The 26,229-nt window shown below is 36.6% G+C and overlaps 1 protein-coding gene across 5 annotated transcripts; it reads left to right on the plus strand.

The window, feature by feature from the left end:
- The first annotated feature begins 5,715 nt into the window (after positions 1 to 5,715).
- On the plus strand, positions 5,716 to 25,782 carry ilf3b (interleukin enhancer binding factor 3b). Of its 5 annotated transcripts, none has more exons than XM_007241956.4 (19): positions 5,716 to 5,800; positions 8,658 to 8,736; positions 8,860 to 9,086; positions 9,217 to 9,397; positions 10,039 to 10,186; positions 12,728 to 12,819; positions 14,413 to 14,508; positions 14,696 to 14,813; positions 14,915 to 15,012; positions 15,134 to 15,245; positions 16,184 to 16,297; positions 16,447 to 16,652; positions 16,741 to 16,911; positions 17,415 to 17,552; positions 17,756 to 17,893; positions 19,077 to 19,203; positions 19,477 to 19,524; positions 23,168 to 23,602; positions 24,911 to 25,782. In XM_007241956.4, exons 2-19 carry the CDS (start codon positions 8,734 to 8,736, stop codon positions 25,039 to 25,041), a joined length of 2,583 nt encoding a protein of 860 aa, XP_007242018.3. In that variant the 5' UTR covers positions 5,716 to 5,800; positions 8,658 to 8,733; the 3' UTR covers positions 25,042 to 25,782. The 5 variants fall into 5 exon arrangements, with proteins under 5 accessions (XP_007242018.3, XP_007242019.3, XP_049323584.1 ...); XM_007241957.4 differs by having other exon boundaries at positions 5,797 to 5,914; XM_049467627.1 differs by lacking the exon at positions 5,716 to 5,800 and adding an exon at positions 5,814 to 5,914 and having other exon boundaries at positions 14,696 to 14,807.
- Positions 25,783 to 26,229: the final 447 nt, after the last annotated feature.

Below are 26,229 nucleotides of genomic sequence, written 5' to 3' on the forward strand. Positions count from 1 at the left end.
CAACCCACATTTTCTTATGGTCATTAAGTTGTGATCCTTTTTTTACAGAATACAAACGAAACAAATTGATTTTTTTTAAAATAGCCTTAAAAAACACATTTAAAAATATAATAATACAGTACATATGCATGCAACATGAATTTAAAAGCAATTCATTTAGGAAATTGAGGAGGTACATGAAAACTACATGTGTAAAACTAACTACAGTAAAATAAAATATAAAAAATGCAAAAATAAATAATGCCACAAAATAAGATATTTCACTTCTCTGTGTATTTCTGTGTCTTATTTTCCCCCCAATATAAAAGACGAGTACAAAATCAGATGGGCATATATATATATATATATATATATATATATATATATATATATATATATATATATATATATATATATATATATATTTTTTTTTTTTTTCATGTATTTATGTTTTACAAGCTGTCTGTGAGACTGTGTCTACGACCCACTTTTAGGTCCCGAGTCCTGACCCACCAGTTGAGGATTGCTGCTGTAGGACATTCATTTTACCTGCTAAAGAGGAAACTGAAGGGAGTAACCCCACTAAAACAAACACCAACTGAAAAGAGGAAAAGCACCACAAAAGAACTTGAGTAGATCTTACTGGGTCACAGACTTGATACAGTTACTGCAAGCAAAGGATTTGCAAGGTGATCTTTTCTAAACTGTGTATCGGAGCCAGATATAAACACCTGGAAATAAAGGCTAAAATTTGATATTAATTAAATAATATATAATTCTAAATAATATACTAATTCATGTCAAAAAATTAGAATATCATTGAAACGTTACTTTATTTCAGTAATTCAAAATGCAATACTCATATATTATATAGATGTATTAAACACAGAGTGATCTATTTTAAGCATTTATTTCTTTTATTGTTGATGATTATGGCTTACAGACAATGAAAACCCAAAAATCAAAAAAATTGAATTTGAATATTATATAAGACCAATTGGTACTTTTGGAGCAGTGTGGGCAGTGTGCCAAGTCCTGTTGGAAAATGAAATCCTCTTCTCCATAAAAGTTGTCAGTAGCAGAGGGAAGCATGAAGTGCTGTAAGATTTTGTGGGAAAACAAAACTGCACTGACTTTAGACTTGATAATAAAACACAGTGGATCAACACCAGCAGATGACATGTCTCTCCAAACCATCACTGATCATCAGTAAATTTTACATTTCATTTGTAAATCAAGGGAGCAGAGTCTGGAGGAAGAGTGGAGAGACACACAGTCCAAACTGCTTCAGGTCTAGAGTGAAGTTTCCACCAATCAGTGATGGTTTGGAGAGACATGTCATCTGCTGGTGTTGATCCACTGTGTTTTATTATCAAGTCTAAAGTCCAAAGTCAGAGATGCGGATTTCCTTTTCAAGCAGGACTTGGCACATTGCCCACACTGCCCAAAGCACCAATTGGTCTTATATAATATTCTAATTTTCTGAGACACCGATTTTTGGGTTTTCATTGGCTGTAAGCTTCATAATCATCAACAATAAAATAAATAAACGCTTAAAATAAACGCTTAAAATTACTCTGTGTGTAATACATCTATATAATATATGAGCTTCACATTATGAACTGAATTACTGAAATAAAGTAACTTTTCCATGATTTTGCACTATATTCTTTATATTAAATATAAAGAATTATATTTATTTATTCAGTGCTTAATAATGTATTATAAAGTCCCTATTTAGGAACCCTTCAAATATAGTGTTACCAAATAAACTATTTCAACCTTTTCTGATTTAGGGGTTGTAAAAAGGAATAAACAAATATTTTCTGCAAGTATTCTGACCCAACTGTGCGGATTATAACATATAACTAAATGCAAACTGGAAACGCTGTGAATGCAGTATGAATTTATTCTGCTTACATTCCCTCAAAAATCCTGATCTCCAGAGTGTCAAATAGAAAAACACAAATGAGAGGAGAATTTCCAGTAATGGCAATAATGCTAGTGTGATCATCCAGGGTCAAGTATCTCATGACACATCCTTTTATCTCTTATTAAAAGCAGAATGGGACGGAAGCCAACTGGTGGGGTAAATCTGTGAAGTTTACAGAGCAGCAGCCTTTAGACCTTCAGAATTTATGACGCAAATTAAAAGCATCCGTCAAACAGATTACTATTAGATTTGTTTGCATTTCAACAAGCACTCTTTATACAGCACTATTACTGTGATCTGAGGATCACAGGAGCGCCACTGACCGATTTAAACCCTGACAACAGTCAATCATCAGTTCCTATAGTCCATTCCTATAGGTGCTCTCAGTGCTTCGTACACCCCCGCTCATTAAACACACACACTCACACGGATGCACTGCAAAGCTAAAACTGACTTTTAACTCAAAAATTAACAGAATAGAGAATAAATTAATATTGCTGTTCCCTTAATTGAGCTGCTGGTGTATCTTCACAGTGTGAACGCACAGGTCAGTATCTGTCTCTGCTGAGACGCACAAAAGCGCCGCACTGTTAAGATACGAACGTGCCAAAGTCAGAACTCACCTGGCTCTTAAAGGGAATGACAACTGACACACTGATTGGTTTATTTCACATTACGACCAAAATTAACACACCCATGATTAATTAAAATAATTAGTTTATGCCTTTTGCATGTATTGAGCTGTGCAAGGCGTACTTTTTGCACCCTCACGATACCAAAGTTACCATTTGCTGTATGGACAAGTTTTATTTACGTATAAAATTCATTCATACTCAACATTTCACTCATAAAATAAGACAGGAATATGCAGGACTTCTAAATGTTCTAAATGACTGAAAAGTTTAAGCAAATATGTTGAAACTGAAGCTTCTAACTGGCATTATATTTAATGAGCGATTATTTTAATGAAAAAATTATTAACATGAACATGAGAAGGCTTCACATTACTTGCTTATTTGTTTAGTATATCTGGTTGATTCTCTGTGGAAAATGTCTGTAGGGGCTCTTTGGTCAGATTTTGTAATGTTGTGCTTCCCCCTACTGAACTCCAGCAGTATCACACTGTGTTCCCTGGTTGATTATAAACAGAGGTGATTGTTTGTGAAAGTTTAAAATGTTCTATATTTCAGCAAAAAAACAAACAAAAAAAAAAAATCAGATTTCCATACAAGATACATACATCATTTACCAGCTACATCACAAAAAGCTTTTGCAAAAGATATCTGTAGATGCAAGACAGATATTCAAATCCAAATCAATTCAAACTCATTCCATATGCAGTTCCATAAATATTTGGCCAGTATCACATTTTCTTACATTTTCCTTCATTAAAGCGAGTCTACTTTAGGAATCTAAAGAATAAAACATATTCTGGCTATTTTTGTTCACTACATAATTTAATGTGTGTATTTTAATAGTACAAAGAAAAGCTTTTGTATTTTTGTAGAAAAAATAGGCATATATAAAATGTATTCAAAAGCTACATCTTTGTAGAGGGATAAATGTAGATATACAGTACTAGTCAAAAGTTTGGAGACACCTCTTCTTATTCAATGTGCTTTCTTTCTTTTTATGTTTTTTTACATTGTAAATTCAATATTCAATACTATATTAAAGCAAAGCTATACAGGAACATAAGCTATAGTTAACAAATTATTAATTGAATAAAAAGTGTTAAACAAACCAAAATATGTTGTATTGTTTAGATTTATCTTTGAAGACAGATCTGCACACTCAGTTTTCTCAGCGTCTTGAAGGAGTTCCTGGAGGTCCTGAACAATAGTTGCTGCTTTTCTTTCACGCTGTAAAGCTTCAGCTCATTCCAATTAAATCATCTCAAATCACCATCTCAGTTCATCAGGTTTAGATCAGGGGATTAATGTGGATGAACAACACTTTTTTACTGTTTACTACATACTTCCATATGTGCCCCTTAATTGTCTTTAATAGTAATCTACAATGTAGAAAATAAATTAAATAAAGAAATAAAGAAAAACATTGAATGAGAAGTAGTGTGTCCAAATTACAGACTGGTACCGTATTATTTTAATGTAGGTTTTAAAAGCTCTCTAGCCTAAAACACTTATAGTTGATGCTCGTAGTAACTGATGACCTTCATCTTTCAGATCAGCTCAGACAGTTTTTTGCATGTTGAAAAGAATCATACTCCACCCAACCATCCTCCCCCCTTCTGCAAATACCCCCCACCACCACCACCATCACCATTTACCATTACGGTTAGAGAAAGAGGTGAGAACGGCTTTCAGCAGCCCAAACAAAAGCCAGGCAGCTGGACCAAATCACCTTCTCTATCCCATGTTATCACCCTGTTGATGAGCGATGAGCTGGCTTCTGGGAAAGATCTCTGAAACCAGAATTGGTTCAACAGTTTGTAGAGTTTATAGAGTTTAAAGAGTGTAATTTATGTTACTAAACCTTCAACCTTTTCCCTCAAAAGTCAAACATCCCAGCTAAGCTTCTTTAATATATTTATACTGTAGTAAAATACATTCATTTTCAATTGGCATCAATGCAACTGAAACAGGGAACAGCCTATTGTATCCCAAATTTATCAACATTAACATATTAATATAACATTGTAGTCATTATGGCTTTTACAAAAATGTGTAAATACTTTTCACACCTTAGCGTATGGACGTTTGGTTAAATTGAGTGTCAAATTAGCTTTGCCAACTTGATATAGATGCAGCTCCTCTTTTGTGTGAGATGGTGGATATAATTTAAATGGAACTCCTCAAGACTATTCATATTTGTCAACAAATTCTCCCTTTTTTATTACTGTGACCCTATAACTAACTGAATATATTATGTTACTCATTCTGTATGTTTATTATTATCATCACTGTGGATGTAATTTATATGAATGGCCTGCTGAAAATCTAACACAAAGTAAACAGACCCCTGTTATCATTACGCAGAATGTTTTTTTTTTTATTGAGAAATTAGTGGTTATTAAACATTGTCAACATTATTCTATAAACTACAGACAGCATTTATCCAAAATAAAAAATATTGTCATTTACAGCATTTATTTGCAGAAAATGAGAAATGTCTGTAATAACAAAAAAGATGCAGAGCTTTCAGACCTCAAATTAATGCAAAGAAAACAAGTTCATATTCATACAGTTTTAAGAGTTCAGAAATCAATTTTTGGTGGAATAACCTTGTTTTTTAATAACAGTTTTCATGCATTTTGGCATCATGTTCTCCTCCACCAGTCTTACACACTGCTTTTGGATTTTATGCCACTGCAGGTGCAACCGTTCAATCATCCATCTTTCTCTTGATTATATTCCAGAGGTTTTCAATTTGGTTAAGTCAAAGAACCTTATCATATTTAGGTGTTTTTTTTTTTTTTTTTTTTTTTCTTTTTCCAGAGCCATTCATATAACATAAAGCTTTCCACAGGTTTTGGAGTTTTTTCACAATTAAAAAACAGGTGGTCTGTTGTTTCTATCAGACAATGTTTGTGTCATACAGGTGACAGATCTCTAGCTGCCTCAAATTTGAGTCTCGTTTAGATAAGATCGTTTAATCACAGGCAATAATAAAAAGATAATAAACCGCAGGTGGATAACGGGGCCTGGGTTTACAAACCGCGGCCATAGCGGCTTCTTCTCCACAGACTCGACCCAGCAACGTCAGAGCGTTGAGTCGCATATGATTGGCTAAGTCACCCGGTTACGTGACTTTGACAACCAATCAGGAGGCGACTTTGGACTGTCTCCTCCCTCATTGGCCGGGGGTAGTGCTCAGAGGCGTTTCTGCGTCGAGCTCAGAGTATAACCTAGCTACTGCCGTTCACTGGTGAGTCCCTGCTTTATTACTCAACCCTGCGATTTTACAGATTTACAGACTTTTTAGAGACGTATTTAACTGTTTTTTTTTCTAAAGTAGAAGCTTTTTAACCGAGAGAAGTCGGTAAGTAATTAGGTAAGCTGGCTAATTTGCTAGCTAGCATGTCTGCCTTTGTTCCTAACGGCAGTGTGGGGTTAGCTTAGGGGCTAACGTTAACTGAAAAAAGCTAGGTGCGCGTGCACGTGAGGATGGCGGTATTTTAGCGATTAAAATACGCGATTTATGAGTTAATTCGAATTAAAATGATTCAGATTAGCCTGTAAAAATAGACGAGCTCGCTAGTTAAGCTAGGCTGCTCGTGTTTGCCATTGTTAAAGCCAGATTTTAGCGTTGGCTAGCTGTAGCTAAGCTAACGCTAACTAACCGGCCTCTTCGATTTACTATAGTTAGCTAGCTAGCTTATAAAACTAGCTAACGTTAATATTTAGCTGGTATATGATACTAGTCATTTAACGTTATCTTTCAGTTTCTTAACATGCGAATCTGTTAACAATAAACTGTAAAACACAGCCTAATTCAATTTATTGAGTATGAACAGAATGAACAGTGATGGCGGTGTGGTTGTTAAAAATGGCCGCCTGTGTTTCTCGCCCTGTATCACACAACCAAGCGCTGACCCTCCTCATCATGTTCTGTTATCTGAACTGTGATTTATAACTTACGTTAGCTGTTTTCTTTGCCTCGTTTTCTTCAAATACGCTCTTACTATTCATGTGCATTAGCTAAATAATGTGTTGAATGTATTTACTCATCAGTAGCAGCCGGTTTTTAGCTGGAAAACTCGTGTTCATGTAATATTCTATGATCTGAAATCTGCTGATCCCCATCATTCAATCAAACAGAATTAATGAATGAATAAATGGAAAGTGCAGTTGGTCAGTGTTTGCTCAAGAACTATATACACTCAATATGCTCAACCAGTAGCTATATTGTGTATTAGAGATGTTCCGTATCGTACGTAATAGTATCGTTAATATTTTGACTTTCATAAACTATATTTTATATATTTTTTGGTATTTCGCGTTGACAATAAATACTCTTGGAATATGAAGTCACATACAGATACGGACTGTCATGATACTAGTAATACACTCCAAATATCTCCATATATTCAGGATTAAAGTAAAATAAATGATACTGGACAGATATAATCTGTATCGAGTAGATATATAATGGGAAACGAGAACAGTGTGAATTTTACTTTGCCTAAAAACAGCAAAATAGTAGTACTCTGATAGGTTGATTAGTGGTGGCTGATATGGCACGATATTTCAGGGTATAATATCGTGCAGGTTATTCTAAAATGTTGCCGTTATTGTTGCACACGATATAATATGAGACACTCCTAGTTTCAATATATCTGTTGTATTTAGCATGTTAATTATAAAGAGGGGGTTTAAAGCAGTGACCATCTGTCCAGTTAGCTAAGTAAATGTGAAACAAAATTGTGTGAAAATACATCAATTTTAGGGCAAACAAATGTTACATTTGTTTTGAAAGATTTACTAATGTGTCTAATCTCTCTTAAATTATAAATGTGTAAGTTGTAAATGTAAGATTGGTGGATCTATGTACATGTGTAATAGAGAGGAGACAGGGAAGAAACCAATTGGCTGTTTATGGTTGCTGCATACATCCTTAGCAATGGCCTCTTTGTTCTGTTGTCTTCACCTTCTAGCCTTAGTTTACAGCAAGTTAACGTTTCTACCATATTGTTGCAGTTTTTCATGAATAGTTTAATTCTGGTTTTCAAGGCTTCTTTTATCTCTTTTGTGGAGCATTGATATTGATATTTAACACTGGACACTGGAGGTTTATTTTGTAGCCTGTTGCGTGCTTCTGTTTAAATGCATGTTGTACAGATAGATACTGGAAGTAGGGTTGTGTGATGTGACCAAAAGTGTGTATCTCGATATAGGCCACTTCATATCCCCTTAACAATGTATATCGCAATATATATCCCAATTTCGATCTGAACACCTTAAACACTTACTCACTCAATATTTGTAAATGGCATTAAAGTGTACATATGTGCCATATGGCACAATAATTGGGTAGTAGGGCACTGAAGATATGCACAAGGAGCAAACCATGTAGATGCACCCCCTATTCTGCTTTTGCACGATTTTTACAAAATTTATAGACGAGCATAATACTAAATTCTAGACAGAACTCCATTTACTGTCAGATATCCCATTTGATACCTTTTTGACAAAATACAAGGCTGTAGCATTCCAGAGACACACAACTTGAAAAAAAAAAAAGACAGATAAAAGCAGGTCCAGCACTGAACTACAGTTTGGCTTGCCACATTCTGTGCCCCAAGGATGCCGTGATAAAGCTTCAGTAAACCATCAACCACAACAGACTGGCCGGCTATTTTTATCCCGCATTGCTGGGCTGACTGTCTCTAAGAGAATGACGAAAGCAGTTTGTTGCCAGAGGGGCACAGCAGCATACTGGAGAGTGACATGCAGTCTGAGTCATCAGTGATGAAGTGCCTCTCCTGAGCCCACTCTTATACCACTGTTTGCCAAGGACAGCATAGCAAGCTGCAGTTCAAGCTCAGTTTATGTGAAAGTCTTACTGGAGTTCTCTCATTTGATTTAATATTAATACATTTTACATAATTGAAGGTAACAGTATAGCCAGAAGTGAGTCAGTGGAGTGAGCCAGTGAGTAGATGTGTTGGGTTTGAACAGGTTGGAGTCAATAGCAGTTGTTGAGTGTTGCATTGGGACTTGGAACAACTATTGTGAACTGTCTACATTTATTTAAACATTTTATTTTCTCCTACTCTGCACAGACAGGAGCAGCAGTACTCTGCCACCTCAATATTTCAACTTTTAACCGCCAAACTGAAGGCCCACTTCGTTTCAACTATGGTAAGTGATTGATTTGTTTTAACCATTAGTGTAGATGAATTCAAAGTCAGAAATTTAACTACATTTTTTTTGGCTAATAATGGAAATAATGGTTTTATATAACTGACCCTCTCTTCTCTGCAGCCTCCTCCCCTCCGTCATCGCTCCATGCGCATCTTTGTGAACGATGATCGCCATGTTATGGCCAAACACTCTGCCATCTATCCTACTCAAGAAGAGCTTGAGGCTGTACAGAATATGGTCTCCCACACTGAGCGTGCCCTCAAAGCTGTTTCCGATTGGCTGGATGAGCAGGAGCGTGGCACTGCAAAGACACAGACAGACACTGATGTGGATGGCGAGAAGGAGAGGTGAGTAAAGGGGGTGTATATAGCCTGATTGATTTAAAAACTAAGCTGTTTGTTCTGAGATGGTTGATGGAATATATACTTTTTATCTTAAATGAAATGTTAAAATTTTTTCCCCCTTTTTGTGTTACAGTGAACCTAAGACAGCCGAGCAGGCCACGCGCTCCCTGCGTGGGGTGATGAGGGTGGGCCTGGTGGCTAAAGGCCTGCTGCTAAAGGGCGATTTGGGCCTGGAACTGGTTCTGCTTTGCAAGGACAAGCCAACAACCACGCTGCTAAGGAAAGTGGCAGAGAATCTCGGTGTGCAGCTCAAGGTAGGCCCTCAATTATTTTAGTTAAGTGTATTTTCTGCATTCTGTTTTTGCCTCCTCCTCAGACTATCAATTTTTAACTAAAGCTGTTCAGTAGGACTAGATTTTTTCATACCATGATGAATTTGCTTATCGTATCAACAATACACCTGGGATATCAGCTTTGCTGGGCAAATGCATGAATTATAGAGATTTATTCATTTATGCTAGTCATGGCACTCAGAGTTCTACCAAAGAAGTGTGGAGCTTCTTTTAGTTTGTTAAAGGTGTAAGCATGGTGATTTCTTTGCATGGGTAAAGCTATGCCCCCATCCTTAGCATTGTGAGCCTGTTGGAAGCATCAGCTATATTAGCACTGTATTTTGGGATGCTGAGGGTGAACTGAGGTGGGCTGTTAGAGTTGTTACTTGTTTTCGTATATCACTATATATAGTTATTTTACACCGGATTTCTCCGTTAAAGGACACTGACCCAACTGTACATTTTATTAAAGGGAAAATAGTCCAATTTAATAGGATGTGCAGCAAAAAAAATAAAATAAAAAGCACTGTACTATGCTTAAAAGCAAAAATGAATTCAAATTTTTTTTTGTGAGTAATTAATATTCAAATTTATTGATTGATTTCTTCTTATGCCCCTTTAAGCTCATTACTGAAGATAAGTACGAGGTCACCCCTTCTATCCGTGAAGCTTCCATTGTGATCAAGAACGCCAAGCAGCCTCCCCTCTCTCTCACCATCCATCTCACCTCACCCGTTGTCAGAGAGGAGGCGGAGAAACGGGCTGCTGGAGGTTGGTTTGCACCTTGGGGCTGATGGGTACTCACTCTTCAACGTCAGGAAAATGCACATGGGCTGGAATGAGAGAGGGGCGCTAGCTAGATATTGTTTATTGGGCCTTCAATGGAGCTAGGGGATGTTATGTGGCGCAGTCATGTACTGAAAGCTTGCTATGTTTGTAGATACCTAGAGCCTCGTAGTTCCATGTAATGTGTTGTACATTTTTGATGGCCCAATACACAGTAAATTAATATAGAGTAAAGAAAATAAATAGATGAATGAAAAAAAAGCTGTAAGAAAGAAAGGATGTGGGAAAACAGTCCTTTCCCTTTCAAGTGCAACCAAGAAGAGTTTAATATAATGAAGGCTTACTGAGAATTACAAAAAAAAAAAAAGAAAAAAAAGAACACAAACCTTGTTTGCATGTGTTTTTATATACTGAGAAATGGAACGGTTTGCATTGCAGCAAAAATGAGTAGCGAGGACTGTGCTGAGAGCTGTGGTTGCTAGGACCGGCAGTGGTCTGTTGGTGTCTTTCTTTTGAGTGCAGGGTGTAAAGGGGTTATAGGTAACGCTAGGGCAGTTTGAATCTATTGCGTGATGGGAAATTACAAATTGCATCACCCTAGATGATTACAGACAGCATTAATAAATGAAAAAATTGTGACAGATGCTGGCTGGTACTGGGCAATTGCTATTAAGCTTTTAAAGATATTTAAATACATATTTTGCATTAAATACATAATTTATTTTCATGCCTTGATAATTGCAAGTGCAATACTTGTATTTTACAATGCTACTTATTTTTTTTAAAGAGAATAATCAACACTTATCAATCAATTACAGTTGTTTATTTAATTTCTACGTAACCATATCAAGCCTAGCCCTATCTGTGACCCCGCTAATAGACGACACGCCTGATTTGGGGCCTTTTAAGCCATCAGTTTTGCTGCAGTGTGGACTTGTCTTATTTGTTAGTACCTTATGTGTATCTCACTACTTATGTCTGTGGTTCAAAATCTGATTCTCTCTGTCAAGCCTTCTAGTTTGTCAATTTTAGGGACGCTGGACCTTTGACCAACTGGACGCTCTCTGTCTCGGAAGGGGCAAGGCAGTACACCCAGGAAAAAAAAAAATGGGGGCGAAGGGGAGGGGTTCTGCCCTCCTTTATGCATCAGTGCACTCAGCCATCCTTAACTCCACTGAGGCATTACATTATTATTATCATTATTATTATTACGCTTTTAGTCAAACACCGTGACGAACCCCTCTGTTTAACCAACATCTTCCCACTCCCATGCACAACCCTGCATGCATTCATTACCTTTAGGAATCTTTACTGTGGACATTTTAACATAGAATGTCAGTGAGTCACTGGGAGCGATGGGGTGCTTCTATAGGAGTGTTACATTCTGAAGGCAGCTCTCTCATTCTGCTGCATTTTAACCAGTAAGGAACCTTACGCTGTCCACACACTACACCACTTTAAAAAGAATCTAAAAAGGCTTTAAACAGGCTAAAGTCTGACACCCTCTCACATCTAAAGATTAGTTACAGGCTAAGATTTTGCTAAGACTGGGGATCACGAACTGTAAGATAATTTCACCTTCATGCTTCTGGTAGAGTTTACATACAATACATAAGTTAGAAATAATATGTATATCAATATTGTGATTAATCAGAGACTCTCAATTTTTTAACTCGCGCTGTTAGTTCTGATATACTAACATACTACCTTTTGTGTTTCCCAGCTATACGTTTGTCCTAGTTTTAGATTCAATAATTAACATAATTTTTGCAAAAATGATGACACTCCATAATAAGACAAAGTAGTGCAAAATAAAATAATTTAATATGATGACTTCAAAGTGCTACCTGTGTTTAAAATACTGTACATATTAAAGTAAGAACCATTTAAGGCATATTAACTGCAAAACGTAAAATATTCTTGCCTTGCGGCTCCCCGTTGCTCTTGTCCTATTGGCTGTTGACATTGTTCTCATCACTATTTGAGTGGGCCTATTCTCAAGACTTACGATAATATTAAACACGGTTGATTTTAATGGTGTGCCAGGGCTCGAACTTGACTGACTAAAACTTTCAGTCCTAACCACCTTACACTAAACGATTGAGATGACGCAACTGCAACTTGACTGCAGCTCTGTAAGAGCCTCTACTCACTCATCTCTGGTGGCGGAATAATCTGAATTAGTAACAGTGTTTTATTCCAGTTGGACAGCTGCCTTCAGAATGGAACAGATCTTATATATTCAGGATTAGGGAACCTGAACTAGTTTATATCAGTCTTTTTTTTTATTATTATTTTTTTTTTTATACATAAGGTCCTGCTTTTTGAAACTGTTAGTACGCTAGCATTATTAGTGTACAGAGAAGGGTTGGTTTCTTGAGTTGTTTTCAGTGGGGGAGGTCCCCCTCCCCTTCCCCCCGCTGCCTGTGGTAGGGGTTGCTTGGCTGCCTCCTCCCCCTGGCCGTGAGACAGAAAAAAACCCCTTGGTCAAACTGTACATTGTCTTCTTATCCCACCTGCCAATAGAAACGCTATCAGTCAACGATCCCCCGGATGTACTGGACAGGCAGAAATGCCTGGCTGCCTTGGCGTCTCTTCGCCACGCCAAGTGGTTCCAGGTTTGCATCTTGTCTTTATTTGTCTATTAGTAGTTGAGCTATATTGTACGTTTTGTTTTTTAATGTTCTTTCTTGCTGTTTAACAGTTTTTTTTTTCTTTAATGTCTTTGGTGTGAATATTCGTCAGGCTTTTTTATTATTTATTATTATAACTATTATTACTATCACCTGCAGTGTTGCATTCTTGTTAAATGGTTTTCAAGGTAATTTGCTTTAATACAGATGCCTCACTGACGTAACTTTTGATTTAACTGATTGATTTAACTAATATTTTTAATTGTTGTGTGATAAATCTGTAAAGATGTTTCACCTTTTTTTAGGCACCTCATCCTAACTGTAGTGTGTGTGTGTTCTCGAAATTCTCAATTTCTGCTTACTATTTAGTTTTACATCAGACGCTTTTGTATTTTCCTTTTGACAAAGATCCAGTCTTTGTTACTAATATCAGGTTTGCAGTGTATCAGGTGCAATATTTCTAATCTGTTGCTCACCCTCCGTAATTAATATAATTTATTTATTTTAATTATTCTTGTCATTACTGATCACTGTGACTAATTCTGATGCAATCCACACATTTCCTAGTTAGCTTTACCTGTGCAAACTGGCCTCTGTAATCATGTAATCCTGTAATTTTGCTCACTCTTTGTAGTATATCTGCTTCACTCTGTAGTAGGGGTGTAATAATGCATTGTGACTGAAAATTTTACAATATCTATTGCGAAAGGAAATAATTCCACGCTTTGTTACTATGAAGCCTCTTGCAGTTGCATTGGTTGAAAACCATAGGTCAGAACTCCGCTAGTGTAGACCGGAGAACCAGTGGGCGTAAGCAAAGGGTGCAGGGAGTAATAAAAAAAAAAAAAGGAAAGATACAATAAAAAGGATTTACATTTGCTTCATTACTTTTCTTGTACTAATCTTAAGCAATTATATTTTCATTAAGAAATTAAACAGCTCAGTAGTTCAAGCTTTAAATAAGACGCTTATAATAAGATGGTTCTCATACATTTATGTAATCTGTATTTGCCGTTGTTATACGATTAAAAAAAATATATGAAAAAAAATGTAAATCAAAAATCAAATTGTGAATCCAGAATCTCAAATTAAATTGAGTGCATCGCTACACCTCTACTATGTAACGCTTGATTTCTGCGTGTGCCTAAAAGAAAAGGGAATATTGCACCTTTTTAGTTGACATTTCTGTTCTTTCTTGGTGTGCTAAAGCTCTTAGAAGAACAAGGAAGGACTTGTGTTTGTTTCACATATTGAAAATATGCGGAAAAATATGGTATGCCAGACTAATATACTGTAGTATACTAGCTGAAGTTTTTTTTTTTTTTTTTTTTTTTTTTAAGTTGTGTTCAACACTAATTTTAAAACTATTAAATCAGCAGGCTCAGTTTGGCTCCCACTGCCTGAAGACGTTATTTGCTATTTTGTATTATATTATTAAAGCAGTGTTGCACTTCTCGGTAAATTAAATATGCTAGCTGTCTGTGATGAGGTGATCTTGTTTATTGTGGTCTGGTGTTGTATAATGAGTTCACATGACTAAGCTGGTCTGCTCTGTCTCTTTCCTGCTTGTGTCTCTAGGCCAGGGCCAATGGGCTGCGTTCCTGTGTGATCGTCATCCGGATTCTTAGGGACCTTTGTGCACGTGTTCCTACCTGGGCCCCACTTAGAGGATGGGTGAGTTTTTAGGCCAGCCTATAAATGTCATAAACTTCTCTAGCTATAATATTTGATAACTAAAAATTAGGATTACATTTGGAACATTTTTAAGTAATGGAAGGAAAATGTTTAAAGTTGACTTGATTTTTTTTTCTTCGTATTACAAAATTTCAGTGTTTCAGTAGTATTATCTCTTTCCTTACAGCCTTTGGAGCTTTTGTGTGAGAAAGCTATTGGTACAGGGAACCGACCAATGGGAGCAGGCGAGGCTCTCCGGAGAGTTCTTGAGTGTTTAGCTTCTGGAATCCTGATGGCAGGTAACTGTACGTTTTGATTCTCTTTCTCTTTCAAAGCTCAGAATAAGTGTTTTTTTGTTCAGATTACAAAAAATTCACTCGCTGTTCTTTACTGGGTATTTTAATAGATGGTTCCGGTATCTCGGACCCCTGTGAGAAAGATCCTACTGATGCCATCGGGCATATGGACTACCAGCAGCGGGAAGACATTACACAGAGTGCTCAGGTATGGCAGTGATCTTTTGAAGAAGTATTAGATTTGATTGTTTCTAAGCTCAAATGTACACAGGTATGTGGAATCTGAATGTGGCCTAAAGCTTTTTCTTTCTCTTATGTTTTGTTGACAGCATGCTTTAAGGCTTTCTGCATTTGGGCAGCTTCACAAAGTGCTCGGCATGGATCCTTTGCCTTCAAAGATGCCCCGGAAACCAAAGAGTGAGACCCCCATCGACTACACAGGTTAGTTGTGTGGAGTTCAGTAATATATACAGATTCACTAAAATGATAAAAATGTTTGGCTGAAACAGATTAAACCAAATTAAACATTTTGCTGAATATTGAGCATGTTTCTTCATAGGTTTTCATTACATTTGCCATTTGCAAAACTAAGGTCAATCACTTCCATGTCCACCAGTGTATAAAAGCAGCAGCTAGGCATACAGACTGCTTTTACAATCTTTAGTGAAAAAGTAAAGCTCAGTGAATTCCAGCATGGTACTGTGCTGCATCCTAATCGTTTATTTTATCCACCAGTTTCAGCTACATCAGCAGTGCAATTTTAGTTATAAACCTACATCAGCAGTGCTATCCTATTCATAAATGTACCTAAGCAGTGCTAGTAGAGTCTATTTTCTTAACATGTTTTTTTTTTTCCCTCAGCCAAATTTATATCTGTCCAAAATGTGTAATGTATATTTTTAATTTTAGTCAATACAATATAATATAATTCAGATATCGATATTAATAGTATAAAAGTCACAGATTGTGGTGAATTTGATCATACCAATACAGTTGGAAGAAATGAAATATATATAGATAGATAGATAGATAGATAGATAGATAGATAGATAGATAGATAGATAGATAGATAGATAGAAGGAAAAAGAAGAAATTTTCCAAGTTGATTGCAATGTTTTGTCATCCAGACAAAAAGCAGATTTGTGGCAGATTTTTAAAAACTGCTGTTCTAATAGATTGGAGAATATTAGATACACACATAAAATAGATAAAAAAGATTGTTTTTATCATATATTTAATGGAAAATTCTTATTGAAACATATGGTCAATACAATAAGAAAATGTATCATGATGCAATAAAATATCATACTAATGTTTTACATAGAGTATTTTGTTGCATTTGCCTTAATTATAATTATAAAATGTGTTTAACTTTACAGTCCAGATTCCACCTAGCACAACTTATGCTCCGCCCATGAAGCGGCCCATTGAAGAAGAGGATGGAAGCGATGATAAGAGTCCCAACAAGAAGAAGAAGAAACTGCAGAAGAAATGTAACTACTCCTTATCATAATCATTACAACTTAAAATCATGTGTGAATTTTTTTTTATTTTTTATTAATTTTTTTATTTATTAAAGGTTTCTGGTTTAAAACAAGATCTTGACCACTCAACCCGTGCTGTTTTTTTGTTTCTGTTGCAGCTGGAGAGGAAAAGTCAGAGCCTCCTCAGGCTATGAATGCTCTGATGCGACTGAACCAGCTTAAGCCTGGACTCCAGTATAAACTCATCTCTCAGACTGGTCCTGTACATGTGCCTGTCTTCACCATGTCTGTGGAGGTCGATGGGAAGAACTTTGAAGCTTCAGGCCCCTCTAAACGCACTGCCAAACTACACGTAGCTGTTAAGGTAAGGGTTCTACTGAAAAATTAATTTATTTAATATGCAATAAGTTCTAAGTCATTATGCCACATTAACTCGTAAATTTGTGTGGCAGGTCCTGCAGGACATGGGTCTCCCCACAGGGGTGGAGCAGAAGGTTGCTGAACCAGCAAAGACTGATGAAGTGGCTGCAAATGCAGAGGAGGACATCAAACACACAGATACACTGACTGAAGCTGCTGTCCCATCTGCTCTGACTAACTCTGAGCCTGCTGAAAATACTGAGGTAATTAATACACATTAAATCATATTAAAATGAATCTGAAATGCTAGATTACGACAGTATGTGTTAAAGATTTTAATTGGTGTATGTTGTTTAGTGTCAATTGTGGTAAATCCAATTTTCTTCAAGAACCTGGTAATTAAACAGATCACGATACAGCAGTTACAATTTAATGTATTGCAATACTGAAATCAAGCTGATATATTAGTGTTTGGTTAAAAACTAAGTAAGAACCAAAGTAACAATAAGAGCAAAAATAAGAGACCTCTTAAAAAAATGAGTTTCTTTAATTTTGCCAATTGAAAAGCTCTGGAATATAATCAAGAGGAAGATGGATGATCACATACCATCAAACCAAGATGAACTGCTCGAATTTTTGCACCAGAAGTGAAAGCATAAAGTTATCCAAAAGCGTTGTGGAAGACTGGTGAAGGAGAACATGCCAAGATAAATGAAATGAAAACTGTATTAAATATCGTTTTTTTTTGTGCTTTTCCCCACCTCAGACTGCCCGCCAGCAAGGCCCGATTCTGACCAAACAGGGCAAGAACCCTGTGATGGAGCTGAATGAGAAACGCAGAGGCCTCAAGTATGAGCTGATCTCTGAGACCGGCGGCAGCCATGACAAACGCTTTGTGATGGAGGTAAAGGCCTTGTTTTCTTTGATTTGGTTTAAAACAACAATTAACAAAATGTACAAATACTACCACAAACACTGGCCGTATGTCCCCTACAATAAAGAACCTTCTCACACAAACAATTGCTGTTAAACTGATAATTTTTTATTAGTTTCTATCCAGGTAAATAACCTAACTTCACCTGACCCCTCACTGCTGTCTGCTTGTAGGTGGAGATAGATGGACAGAAGTTCCAGGGAACAGGCTCTAATAAGAAGGTGGCGAAGGCTTATGCAGCTCTGGCTGCCTTAGAGAAACTGTTTCCAGAAGGATCTGTCTTGGATGCAGCCAAGAAAAAGAAAACTATGGTAATACCACTCTTTCTCTTTTATCAACTATATGGTACATTTAACACTGCAGCGACACAAGAATCTTTCACCCTGCTTCCCACTGTTTTCTATGGAGACCAAGAACATTGCCCAGAGGACTATGGAAAATGTAGCAGCGCTAACAAGGCCACACATACGAAAGGACTGTCTCCACCCAAACCCCAGGCATAACTCAGTATGGAAAAGATGCTGCTAAAGCTAAGCTAGCTCAGGCTTTTCTAAAATATTTACAACATATTTTTAAAACCCAGCATAAAGAAAGGTGGATGGATTCTGGCCAATAACAGACCTGACATAGACCAGATCTATGCGTTTTGCGTAAAAAAAGGTACACATTTTGACCTGTTGGCAAGCTTGTATGTGTATCATTTAATCTCTCGTTTCCCCAAAAGTTGCAGAAGTTTCAGTTAGTGTGTTGCGTCAACTCGTGCTGCCACACTCTCATAAAGCTGACTGAGAAAATCCAGCAGAGATGTATAAAGTGGTCATATAAGCACATTTGAAAAATCCAAAATAGAAAACATTCTGGTACTAAATTAATGTTGTTTTCTCATAGTATGCATCTACTCCTTAAACCACTAAATTTAAAGTGCCTGAACTTTAAACTGGTACTGTACATTTGCGATGGAGATAAGTTATAACTTTCAGAGACCAGAGATGTTGGAATAACTTATAAACTAATAAAAAAAAAAAACTAACCTAAAATCAATGGATTTTAAAGTTGCCCACACTTTAATCTACGCTTCAAAATATTACAGTATTTTTAGTCTACTAACAGTGCAGTCTCCACTGCATATAAACCAATCCCTGCTTTCACAGGCAAAGCTGATTCCTCACAATATGAGTAGTGACTTATTTTCCCAGTTTTATACTGCTGTATTTTATAAACCCCCAAAACCCTCTCACTTCTTTAGAAAAGTTCACAGAAAATGATGATCATTGGTTAAAAGTAGTTAATAAAAATAACCAGGGTCTAATTCAAACACAGTTGTTGACTACAACTCTACACACTACACACCAAAGCATCCAGTGGAGGAGGCGAATCCTTTCATTGTTGTGTTGCAGCAGTGTGAATGTACCGTAATGCCTTTCTTCTTTAACAATAATTTGATTTCAGTAGGTTGGCTTTAATTTTTTAACTGTTCTTAATCTGTCCTATCAGAATGCTCCTGGTTTTGGAATGATGGGCGGACCACCTGATGACCAATCGGGCATTCCCAGAGGCCGTGGGAGGGGCCGGGGGCGGGGCAGGGGCAGAGGTTTTAATAACAGTGGAGGATACAATCAAGGTAAGAAATGTACCTATGAGTATAAGTATGGGGACTGCCATATTGTGTGTAGTTCTGACACAATAAAGAAAAATATTGATATCCTTATAAAGCAGTATATTTTCAATTTTCCATTGTATTATTGATAGTTGATTTTGTGCTTATGTTCTTGAACTTTACATTTTGCAGGGGGGGACAATCCCTGCCCTGTTCTAACAAGTTGAGTAGTTGCAGAGTAAAATGCTTATAATTTAAAGTGAATGCATTGAATAATTATCCTTTTTTCTTGTATAGGTGGTTATGGAAGTTATGGATATGGAAACAATGCTAACTCTGGCTACAGTGAGTATTTCTCTGTTACACCCTGGGTGTATTAATTAGGGTTTTTATTTTGTATTATTCCCTTGTCTTTCCATTGGCTGTAAGCAGGCCTTTAAATCCATGTACATTTGTTTCATTTTCTGTTTTTATTTTTTATTTTATTATTAGGGATGCACAATGATGTTTTCAAAAAGGAAAAAAATTAAAAGCAATTATCGTCTGATAGCAATATAATTTCAATAGCAGCATCAACCAATTTGACTACTATTTCAAGCTGATACTTTCTGCTGATCTTATTGTATGCCAGAAAAGAACCCAACGACACTGACCACGCTACTTTAAAATCCATTGATTTAGGCTAGTTATTTATTTTTTATTAGTTTAAAAGTTATTCCCACATCTCTGGTCTCTGAAAGTTATAACTGTTATCTGCATCAGAAATATACAGTACAAGTCAAAGGTTTGGGCACTTTAAATTCAGTGGTTAATGGAGTAGATACATACTAGGAAGAAAAAAAAAACATTAATTTACTACCAGAATGTTTTCTATTTTGGATTTTTCAAAGTTGCTTAGATGACTACTTTGTACATCTCTGCTGGATGATTTTCTCAGTCAGCTTTATAAAGTAGTGTCACCTGGAATTCAGGCTTTCAGTTAACAGCTGTGCTGAACTCATCAAGAGTTAATTACTTGAATTTCAAAAACGTTATGATGAAACTGGCTCTAATCAGGGCCACCCAAGCGTTAGCTGCCTCAGTAACCGCAAGATAACAGCACCCCAGATAAAAGCACCTAAATACTTGAGAGTATTTTGGTTTGTTCAACAGTAATTTTAAGTTACTACATGAATCCTTATGTTTCTATATAGTCTGGATCACTTCACTATTCATTTACACTGTGTAATGTCTGATTTCTGCATCAGCCCAAAATTCCTATGTGTGCATCCCTAAGGTTTTTTTTTCTTTTTCTTTTTTTTAATTATTATTATTTATTTTTTCTTTCTTTTTTATTATTTTAATCTATGTAATTAGCAGTCATGTTATTATAGATACTAAGAATATTTAGGTGTGGATTACTAATGAAAAATTGTGACCTTTTTTTTATTGTGTGTAATCTAATCTGAAAAGGCCATTATGAAACATTTTTCACTCCAAGGTTGAATCACAATTTTACATTTCTCTGCTTTGTTGGGCCACGGACTGCAAACTCTCGACTTTTTTTAACGTTTTCTCAATAAACAAAAACAACATGCCAACCTTCCAGTGCCATTTTCTGAGGAAAGTTCTTCTTGAGGGTGACAGGAGCAGAGAAATCTAAAAAAAAAAATAATAATAATATATCTATATCAAACTAAAAACAATTTGCTTCATAAACTAAACAATTTGACTTTTTTGCCATTTTTATGGCGGCACAAAAAAGCATCTAATACTGTGCTTCTCTGCTCTGTCTCACTCTTTAGGTGACTTTGTCTCAGACTGCTATGGCTACAACGAGTTTGCGACAGATGTCTGATGTTTTCAGATACAAATACTGGACAAAAATAAATATTAGTAGGCAATATGACCGTGATACATGACTAATTTCTCATCAACTTTAGTCCCTTCACTTTCTGTCCTTACTGTATACGGTTTAACAATAAAATAAACACAAAAAACAACCTCCACCCTGCCCTTCCTGCCCGCCCCTTCAACACTGGATTCATCTGGGACTTTGCTGTCGTCTCTCCATAAAGGAAAAGATGGAAATGATGATAATGACTCTTTTGATACTGTCTTCTCAACCTGGAGATCTCACACTGCTGCAGTGAAGCATTAAATGCATTAATGCTCTCTGATTGGATGGTTTTGGACAGTTTGGACAGCGTGCGTTCTACAGCATGTGCCCATCCACTGTGCCCTTCAGTCTTTACTGGGCACTGGAAAATCACTGATTACAAATGATTTTTCTTTCTCTCCATGCTTGTTTTTGTACTTTTGTAGTTTTAATGCAGTTTTATTGTTTTATTTTTGTCCTGCTTCCACACCTTCAAATGCCATACTTTTTTTTTATTATTATTATTATGCTCTGTTTTTTAAACTGTGGTGTCATATTTTTTTATGTGGTGGGAAGTTTGCAGAGCTCCCATATATTAAATTATATAACATTTTTATTTTTATTTTTTCCTGTACCATTATGTGAAATGATGCTGTGAAACCATACAGAGGAGACCATAGTACCAGTGCATATTTAGATTGTTTTATGAAACCTGTTTTGTAAGTTCCTTTTTATTTCATTGTTTTTTAAATAAACATGAGGTCCCCCTTATAAAGTGAGATTTATGCAAGATTTTTTACTTTGTATATTTTAAAATGTTGATTTCACTAACTCAAGTTCTAAAATGAATTATTTTTAGTCATGGTATGTATATCAGGGGTGGGCAATTACAGTCCTGGTGGATTGGATTTCTGCACAGTTTTTGGATACTCTTGTTTAACACACATGTATCAGCTCACCACCTGTAAATTGCCAGGTTTGCTAGATCTGTAAGAGCAGGGAAATCAGCCTTCGGTCTATGTGACTGTGATTTTAGGATTATAATATTTTATAATAGTATTAAATAGGAGCTTTGCTTTCAGTCTTTATTTAATGTACTATTAATATATCTGTTTATAGAGCTGTGTTAATCAGTGTCACTACACGTTATTTAGTTGTTTAATTAGGTAAGTTACATTTAAAATTAATTCTAGTGTGGTTTTTATGGTAGCGTTTTTGCATTCCTTAAGATCCTAAGCCGAAGTAAAAAAGGCCATTGACCCTGTTTACTGTTTATACCTGGTCACTTCATATGACTAGTATCACACTTAGATTTAGTTTTGAAGAGACAGATGTTTGCCCTGCTTTAAGTGATTTGAGTGAAAATGAATTTGTATTTATTTAAAGTGCTTTATTGTTGCCTTTACACTTGCATTCTAATATAAATTGGCCTTATCCAGATATAATCTCTTGCAACATGTGCTTACAACACATTAAGTGAACAGGTGCAAATGGGCCTATATTAATTCGAGAGTCCATAATGTATCTCTCTTCAAAACTGCAGTCCTTAAATGAGATTCCTAAAGCAGGCCATATTTTATTAGCCAAGTAACTCAAACCTAAAGTTTAAAACATTTTAAGTGCAAATGTTTACTGTTAACAATGTGAATCTGCTTCTCTGTACAGGTTTTAATTTTCAGTTTAAAACAAGTGTTTGATCACAGTGAAGCACAGTTGTATGAACATGGATTGTATACATTTTGTATTATGCTTTATATGTTGAGTGTTATTGAGTGTGTTGGTAATGTTGAATGACTGCTGTGTCTCAAATCTAAGACATGCTGACTAGATGCCTTAACGCCCACACATCTCATTCAAAAGGCGGTGTAGTGATAAAGGCCGCTCTATAAAAATCAAAATGAAGTGGTCAGCTAACTTGTAGGTATGAGTGACGATGGCATTTTAGCCCAGTACAAAAGAAGAAACTATTCCGAAACTTTGATCTAATTATTTCCTGCCTTTGAATCCTTCCTAAGAAGGCAGCATTTCTTCCGTTTCAGACACAGCTGCCACATTCTACTACCATGTTAATTTGTCGTATCGCCTCCCCGTGATGCTTGTGATTCCACTGAGTAACTTATTCTCTTCCAGATTACTATAATAACGGAGGAGCCAATGGAGGATCAACGCCTCAGGCTCCTGGAACCACAGGTCCGGTGTCCAACACCCAGTCTGCTGGACCACCCGGAACGGGTGGCTTTACCTCGTATTACCAGGGTGATGGAGGCTACTCTTCTCAAACAACGGCGACCAAATCCCCGGGTAAGAAGCCCCCCATGCACCAGGGCACCAAGCCTCCAGGAACAGGCGGAGCTCCAGGATCCTACCCGACAACCCCAACCCAAGGGCAAGGCGGCTCCTACAACCAGTACAACCAGGGCTACGGACAGGGCAAGAAGAACTTTAACCAGGCTCAGGGTGGAGCTGCAGCAGGAGGAGGAGGTGGAGGAGGATATGGCAACTACAGCACGGCCTACCCGTCCCAGGTTACTGGCGGAACAGGCAGTCAGGACTACAGCTATGAAGGTAATTGTGATGTCTGATATCTGCAACTTAGCAGTTATTGTTGTTTGGCTGATTGGTGACACGTTGTTACAAATTAATTCTTTTTTATGTATTTTTTCTGTGGGAAATCACACTCGTCTGGCTGTCCTCTAAAAACAGGTTTTGTCACAAAAAAAACACGTGCATCCTCTAGCATTTAAGTAGTTTTCTGATATAAGCGAGGTAACAAAGTGAGCAGACTCTACATTAACTGTTTTGGCCATCATGCTGCTCTTAACTATCAGTCGCTGATGGTTTGGATATTAAACCTGATATATTTGTCGGGTATAGTCATTTAGTGTAAACTAGGCATTAGTTTGTTGTTGGTTTTTGGTTTGGATAGCTTTTTTCCCCCACTAATACATAAAAGCACTTTTTTTATTGCTTTTTGTATTGACTACGGTTATTTTTATGTATCATTTTCTGAAAAAAGCTATGTACGTACAAATTGTACATTAATTCAGTTTCTGCTGAGCTTGATAATGCCCATTCCATACTAGGGATGCCCCCGCCCCCCCCACCATTTAATATTTTTCACCCTTTTACAACATTGCATAAATTAAATTCCCTAATTATGGTGTTTTGCTTTAAAAAAAAAAGACACGGGTACAAAACTTTTATTTATTAAATCATTTATTGAACACTGAGCATTTTTAATATTCATGCAGGCAGACCAACAAAGTACAGCATTACTTATAGCCTAGTAATTAGTAATTACTTGGTTTAAATAAGTCTTTTATGTAGACAAACATTAAAGTTTGTATTTTATATTAGAGAGCCTATAAACATAAATGAGCCAATACAGCAACTTTGCTTAAATAGGCACTAAATGCAAAACCATATTTTTTTCCATTAATAGCTAAAATGTGTTCCTTTGATGCATTGAAAAATAGACCAGCTCTGCTTAAATTTTTTATTTTATAAACATTTCCTCTAAACCCGTACATCACCCAGTGCCCTTCCCAAACTGCCCCTCTTTTTATTCTTAAATTTGAGCCAAGGGTAGAGTAAACAAAAATCAGGGGGTTTAGCGGCCCTTTAAAGTGTCTGGATGCGTGTTCTTAAGTTAACTTTGGTATATTATTGGGATAAAAGTGTCTTAAAATGACTTTTTATCGTTTGGTCAGTATATGGTCCGAACAGTTATCGCAAGAGGCCTGACATTTGACTACCAAGTGCAAATGCATGTGGTTAAAATCTTTACACATAAAGTGACCTTGTATGAACCATGTATAATTCATTTCTTATGAGTCATTATAACTAACTTGCTTGTTTGTTCTTATCCTGCAGGTTACAGCAACCAATCAAATTACAACACACAAGGAGCCAATCAGAACTACAGTTCCAACCCCAACCAGTACCACAACCCCGGCACTGGCTACGGCCGCGGGGATTCCAGCATGAACTACCAGTACAGATAGACTGAACCAACCCCACTCCAATGTGCTCCTGCTGCATCACCATTCTCCACTCATTCGTCTCCTCTGAAGTAGCAGCTGCTCCCGTGCTCAACTCTCCTCACCAACAGCTTTAGTTCTTCTCACCCAGGAGCACAAACCCAAAAACTGGACTAGAATAAAAAAGGAAAAGAGAAAAAAAACAAACAAAAAAAAAGAACCAGAAGTGTTCTGAGTCTGTTCTGTGCTGAATGATCTGTTCTGTGATCTGTTCTACGTGTGTGTATGTGTGCGTGTGCTTGTGTGTATATGCGCGTTAAGTGTGCGTGTGTGTGTGCTTTGTTGTTTTTCTTACACTTCTTCTCCACAACTACTGCCCTAAAGAGAGAGAGAACCACCCAAAGTCACATGCATGTTTAGGACCTGATGTTCATGACTGACGGAGATTCATTTTCTGTTCTCCACTTGCTCTTTATTCGCTCAAGTGTTTTTTAATTTTTAGTTCCTTTATTATTTAAAAATCCCTCTTGTAACATTATTTTAAATTACTGTTTCTTTGCTGGTCATTGTAGGGATTTTTGTTGGTTATGCTGCAGTGCTTTTATTTTGGCAAGTTCTCTTGGATGTAAATGTAAAAGATGTGAAGCTTCAATTCAGGTCTCTGTAGCATTCGATGTGTTTTGGGATGGAACTTTTATTTTACAGAACAATGTTCAAGAATGTATGTGGTTTGTATGAATAAAGGACTTTTTGTTTTGGAGGAAATGGATGTGAATGGGATATTGTGTAATGCACACACTGCTATTACTATTACTGAGGGGCTTCACATGTATTGGAGGGGGCATGCATTAGTCTTCACCCTCCTGTGGTCAGAAGCATGGATTTTGTGAGCTGTGGGTAGGGAAAAATGTACTTTATACTTTTTGTTGTGGAAAGATATTAATGGAACATCATAATACTTTTTTACACAAGTTGCAGTGAGCCTATTATAGACCATACAAAACATGTTCACGAGTTCTTTGCACAAATTCACTCACATTAAGAGATCTGAGCATTTACCACGTTTACTCATTATTTGATAGAACCGACATTTATCACTCAAAAACAGCACCTTAGCCACAACATTTTTTATTGCCTAGGGATGATTTGTGAAATCACTGGAATGTAATTCCAGCAGCCTGCTGTTTTCTTCTTTTTGTATTCTTGCATTTT

This window comes from Astyanax mexicanus, chromosome 19, assembly GCF_023375975.1.
Source record: "Astyanax mexicanus isolate ESR-SI-001 chromosome 19, AstMex3_surface, whole genome shotgun sequence".
Classification (NCBI taxonomy): Eukaryota; Metazoa; Chordata; class Actinopteri; order Characiformes; family Acestrorhamphidae; genus Astyanax; species Astyanax mexicanus.